This window comes from Crocodylus porosus, unplaced genomic scaffold, assembly GCF_001723895.1.
Source record: "Crocodylus porosus isolate Cpor-Errol unplaced genomic scaffold, CroPor_comp1, whole genome shotgun sequence".
Taxonomy (NCBI): domain Eukaryota; kingdom Metazoa; phylum Chordata; order Crocodylia; family Crocodylidae; genus Crocodylus; species Crocodylus porosus.
The window spans coordinates 76,034,259-76,039,919 of NW_017728943.1; the positions used below are offsets into that span (position 1 = coordinate 76,034,259).

General features: G+C 40.2%; 1 protein-coding gene across 1 annotated transcript in view; it reads right to left on the reverse strand.

The window, feature by feature from the left end:
- Positions 1 to 2,167: 2,167 nt before the first annotated feature.
- Positions 2,168 to 5,661, reverse strand: part of SLC4A1AP (solute carrier family 4 member 1 adaptor protein) — a 25,855-nt gene continuing 22,361 nt past the window's right edge. The window contains exons 13-14 of the mRNA XM_019549609.1: positions 4,434 to 4,506; positions 2,168 to 2,595 (exon numbers count right to left, since the gene is read on the reverse strand). Of these exons, the coding sequence (XP_019405154.1) occupies positions 2,546 to 2,595; positions 4,434 to 4,506 (123 nt within the window). The 3' untranslated portion in view covers positions 2,168 to 2,545. The remainder of the gene's footprint in view (positions 2,596 to 4,433; positions 4,507 to 5,661) is intronic.

The following is a 5,661-nucleotide window of genomic DNA, read 5'->3' on the forward strand; positions in this document are numbered from 1 at the left end:
CCCCTGAAAGGATGTAAGGGCATTCCAGGGTGCTGTGGCACCATGGATAAGAACCACTGCCCAAGACAGAAACAATGCAATACATTCATGTTGTGAAACTTTCCCAATATACACATATAGACACATGCCTGGTTATTGGAAATCATAACCGCACGTGTTAGACTTCCAAGTCTCCAGATATACCCTTCTATCTCTCACTCAATAGGCAAGATGGAAGTAGAAAGCTTCTAACATGTCACCTTAAACACTGGAATATTAAAGCACAAGCCTGTAGAAAACTTATGTCCTTTATACAATACAGAGTATATATGTAAAATTGCATAACCCAAAACAGTAGAATGTGCTGCGTTGCAGGATCAAAACATCTGAATTGCTTCATGTGCAGAACTCCAAATCCAGGTATCCTTCAGCCAGCTGCCCAGATATTAGGTGCTCAGAGGCTTTGGGGCACTGATACCCTATACATTTAAATATAAAGAACTGAAAGTTTTGAGGCAATGGAAAGTAATTTTGATAATGAAGTAAACACATGGTACAGAGAATACAATGACTTAATCATGTGCTCTGCACAGGAAACAGCAGCTTTAGATAGTTACTTCTTGAATGCTGAAGAAAGCCTGGTGCATGGACCACATGATTGCATCAGTGCTATGTACATGCGCAAAGGTCCTGCTGATGACTGCAGAAGTTCAAACCCAGCTCATTAGCTGGATGATTGAATAGGTAGGCTTGAAATCATGCTTCCCCTGCAGAGAGTGGATTTAATTGCAAAGTCACCGGGGTAAGCCTGAAGGCATTTTATGAGGTTGAAGAAAAAGAAAAGGTAGGAAGGAGATATGTTAGAGCTCTAGAAGAGGAATCCTTGACATAATGCAGTGTGTAGATCAGTTTCCCAACCACCGGGCCGTGGCCTGATACTGGGCTGCAGCAGGTTGACCTTGGGGTTGTGGCACAAGCCCCCCGCTTGGAGCCCTCTCTGTCCACCCAGACGAGTGGCTTCTGGGTTCACAGCCGAGCTTCTGGGGTTAAAGCTGGACAGTGGGCGAACTCTGGGAGACAGGCAGCTTGCTCTGTGCACCCTGTCTCGCTTCCACCAGGCCATGGTAAAAAAAAAAAAAAAAAAAGGTTGGGAACCACTGGTGTAGATGGAGGAGTGCGAGGATGCCCCATAATCTGTTCCACTAGCTCCATCTGGAGGCTATTCTCTTTTTACCTATGATTGCAAAATCACTGGTAAGGGGACATGAAGTGAATGGTTGAAGTCACTTGGTTACAGACTTTAGCATAAGTGGGTGCGGTGGGGGTTGATAACAAAACAACCAACTTATTGAGCAGGGAAAAAAAAGTAGTGGCTCAGAGAGGCTATACCCAAGGCCCAGGCATTATGTACATGGAAATTTAAAAAAGGTGAAAAGCTGTCATGGTAACATACTTATTTCTTTGTTTACAAGACAAAAAGATAATAAACATTTCTATAGAGGTCCTTTACATATAAATTCCCTGGCTGGCTCAGACTTTCAAGTCTAGTACCCCGTTGCCAACAAATGCTTTAAAGAAAGGTCCAAGAAGTTACACGCCTACATAACCTGTACCTTGTAAAGATATGAGGCCGACTGGAGCCAGGGTTAGATGCCTTCAATACTTTTTCACGTCATATGTAATTAGACTGAATCTTGTTGCTAGAGAATGTTCTTTTCTCTAAGAACTGAATAAGATTCAGTGAGGGATTGGACATATCTGCAGGTAACAAGAATATCCAGAATTATAGTCAGTGCTATAAAGTATTTCCTTTGAGTGGTATTAGGTCACCATTAAATTTCATTGAATGTCTTCCTGTCCTTTATTATCTCATAACACAAGAGAAACCCCTAATGCACCATCTCCAAACAAATGATTTTTTACATTCCTTTGTCATATCTTCTTTTGTTAATCTCTTTAAAGATAAGCTGCCCTAATTTTTTTCAGTTTTTCATCCGAGCTTTTTTCCACACCCTACTTAATCTCATTTCTTGGCATTCCTTGCCAATTTCACATGAGGGTCTTCTGTATTTGAGTTCCAAAAGCTTTAATTTTTCCTTAAAATGGAACAAGTTTCATTGAGAAAAACCTTGAATTCTGGGTCTCAGTTGCCCGCATAATGACTTCTTAAGTATCAGAAACTTTAGTGTTTTCATGTTTATTATATAAAACTAGGCTGGACTCATCAAGCATGAAGTAGAGATTTTGCTTTTATATACAAAAGGAAAAAACACAACTATTTTGTTTACACATTTTCACATCAAGCAAAGACCAGCCCAACTGCAGAAGGGAGGGATGAAAAAAGAATACTGTGGGCAAGATCTGGGAGTCTTAAGATTTTTTTTTTTTTTTTATAAAACAAAAGCACAAAAGCAGTGATTAGGAGGTAACTACCAGAGTGAATGTTGATGCCCTGCAATCCGGAACAGCAAATGGAGAGACAGCATTTTTGCCACTCACTCAACAGTATATGGGGAAGCTGACCGAGGTGGCTCTGGGATCTGGCTTCCTAGAGAGCGAGGGAGGCTTAATAGCCATATTTTTCATTCAGATGAGTCTTCCCATCCCCACTTTGACCTGATTGACAAAGAAAAACAAAACAAAACAAAACAAACAACACTGCCCTTCAAGATCAACTCATAGCAAAGAATGAAACTTTATCCTTGGAGAGCATTTGTCAGACAGGCAGAAAGAGGATAACAACTGAGACTTGGATTCCACACTCTAATCTCCTTTTGACACATGCTTAAAATACTTACCAACAGCAGTGGCAGTAACGTATCTATGCAAGGTTACAAAAATCTTTCCCATTTCTATGGTTTCTCTAATGTCTCCATTATGGCAGCTCAGACAAGTAAAATCCTCCTATTAGCAAATCCTCCTATTAGCAAACTGGAAAAAATTGCTCCTTCCAAAGAGGAAACTGGCCAGATGCAAACAGGTCAGATACTCTTCTGGCCAAAAGAGGCAGGAATCTTATTATGGTTGATTAGTTTGGTAGTGGAGTGCAGTTCTTGTATTACAGCAGAATTCACTTCACTTAGGGCTACATTAGAGTTCTCCTTGGTAAACTTTATTCCTCATCTCCTCTCACTCAGAAGCCAATTGATGTTATAACACCCTAATGGTATGTAATTTTTAATGATGTGATGATACATCCACATGTTAAAGTATGGATGCTCAGTAACAGAACATTCATGGCATTATTAAAAGAATTACTGCGTGTTAAATAAAAATGCTTTGAAAGTCAGTTGGAAGGAAAGTTAATTTTTTTCTCTAGCCCCCAAATCAAGTTGGAATTAATGACCCAGTTCATGAGTCATTTTCTACCTTCACAACCGAGTAAGACTCGTTTCTCCAGAACATGTTAACTAAGGTGCAAGTAGTTTGGGCCAGGAAATCCAGAACAAATTGCAGGGGGGAAGTGCCAAAAACCGCTGAATACTCATAGCTGCCAAAGGACTTCAGTGAGAGCTGACAACCCTCTAAAAATGCTTAATTTAACTACTGTGAGCTCAAAGATTGCTATGCTGTGAATGAGACCACAATAAAAAGTCTGCATGGGCACTTGGCATCTCTGGGGCTGTCTACAGTCATTCTGAGGGATAATGACAGCCCTCTATAGGAGTGTAAGAGTGATGTTGTAGCTGTGATGGCTCAGAAATTATGCAAGACTAGGATTTCATAGGGTGAGATCTTTTATTGGATTAACTAAATAGGTGACAGACTTATACAAGGTTTTGAATGCAAGATGTTCTTTGGCAGGTCTTTGCTTTCAAAAGCTTGTCTAACTCTCTCAACTACACAGTTGATCCAATAAAAGATAAATCACCCTAAGAAATCCTTACATCCTCTATAGACACCTGAGCTGACTAGGTTAAAGTGCAACAACAGCAACGAAGCTGTGGCAGCGTAGGCTGCACAGGCCTACATACAACACTAGATATTTAATTTGTGGCTGAAGCCTTTGCTACTGTGATTTCACTGTTTCACCCCAGGACAAAGTAGACTAAAGCTCATGTGGGTGTGTTTATATTGCAGTGTTTTCCCTCATGTCAACAGCGACTTGCTATGGAGATTCTTGCCATACCAGAGGGCTGAACAAGCTAGAGATGGCAGCTCTCTTAAAGGTATTATAAATAAAAGTCACACACACAAAAGTAGCTTTCCAGCGTATCGCCATATGCTTGGGCAAATTAAGCCATTGTAGAAAACAGCCAGCATTTCATTGCAGGACTAACAGCAGCACATGCACCAATATGAAAAAAGTTAATTTGCATTCAAAAAAATGCACTGTATGATTATTTTAAATTTTTTTAAAGCAAAAAAAAAGATTTTTTTAAAGGCACCATGACTATTCTGCAAATAACTTTTGGATGTTGAGGAGTATAAAGCCAATAGAAACAGTTTGATACCTGCAGGAGGCATCCACATGCAATAGTCTGGGTCATCTTCTGGGTAATCCGATGACGAAAACACTTGATGGACCTGACAAGAGAAGCACAAGAAGAGTTTTTTTAAAGATAAAGCCTGCCTACCACGAAGTCCTACTGGAGAGCTTCATTACAAAAGTTAAAGCAAGTGATGAGAAGGAAAGATGTTACTGGGAGACGGGAATCAAAAGATGAGATAAAGCAGGAATATGGAGGAAAGAGAAAACCTAATTCCGTTTGCAAATATATCCATATATTCCCAAGGAAATCAAGTGTTGAGAGTCCTAATGAGGACAGGCTTGTTTATAATAATCCTGAAATCAGATCTGTATTAAGAGTTTCCTGGGAGGCCTAGTCTCCTGGGAAGCATCAACATACTGAACCTAAGTCTGACTGGTTGAATTAGACTTACATACAGAAACACTTTTTGCAGTACACAGATTTTGTAAGACTCACTTTTCTGGGGGGGAAACCTTTTCACATTTAAAGTCCATTTTGAGCAGAGACCCAGTGCTGAAAGTGTCACCCAAAAGGTAAGAGCATGTGCAAAAATGTGATGCAAACATAATTAAAGGCATTGGGTATTATTCTAGTGTTAAGCATTATTCTACGCATAACATGGGTCACCTTAAGCTGAGGCAGTACAAATGTACTGATCCTGCCCTCAATATGTTTCCATGGAACAATATCTTTAAAAGATATAACCATTCCATCTGTGTTGAATTCTTTGGGAAGGATCAGGTAATTACAATGGCTGACTTCATATTATGTTTCTTTGTTAGGTGATCTAGCCATTTTGCAATGGCTGGAATACCAGACAAAACCAAACCAGATGCCACTACATAAACTGCCATATTGGATCAAACCAGTGATCCACCGGTCCAGTAGCCAGTACACAAAATGCACTGCAAGGATGTACAAGACCCTTACAATTAGACTAATATTTTCCCCCAAGGAAATTTCTTCCTAAAAGCCATATGCCCTGAAATATGAAGGATTTATGTTACTTAATTTTGTGCTAGAAATTCTTTCTTTCCTTCTTCATGTCATTGTGACAAGGTATTTGGCAGTACTGTGTCCACTTTTGCCCCCCCTCCCACAAGAAGATGGACAAATTGGAGACTCCAGTGGAGGGCAATGAAAATGGTGAGGGGGCTAGGGCACATGACTTATGAGAAGCTGAGGGAACTGGGCTTACTTAGCCTGCAAA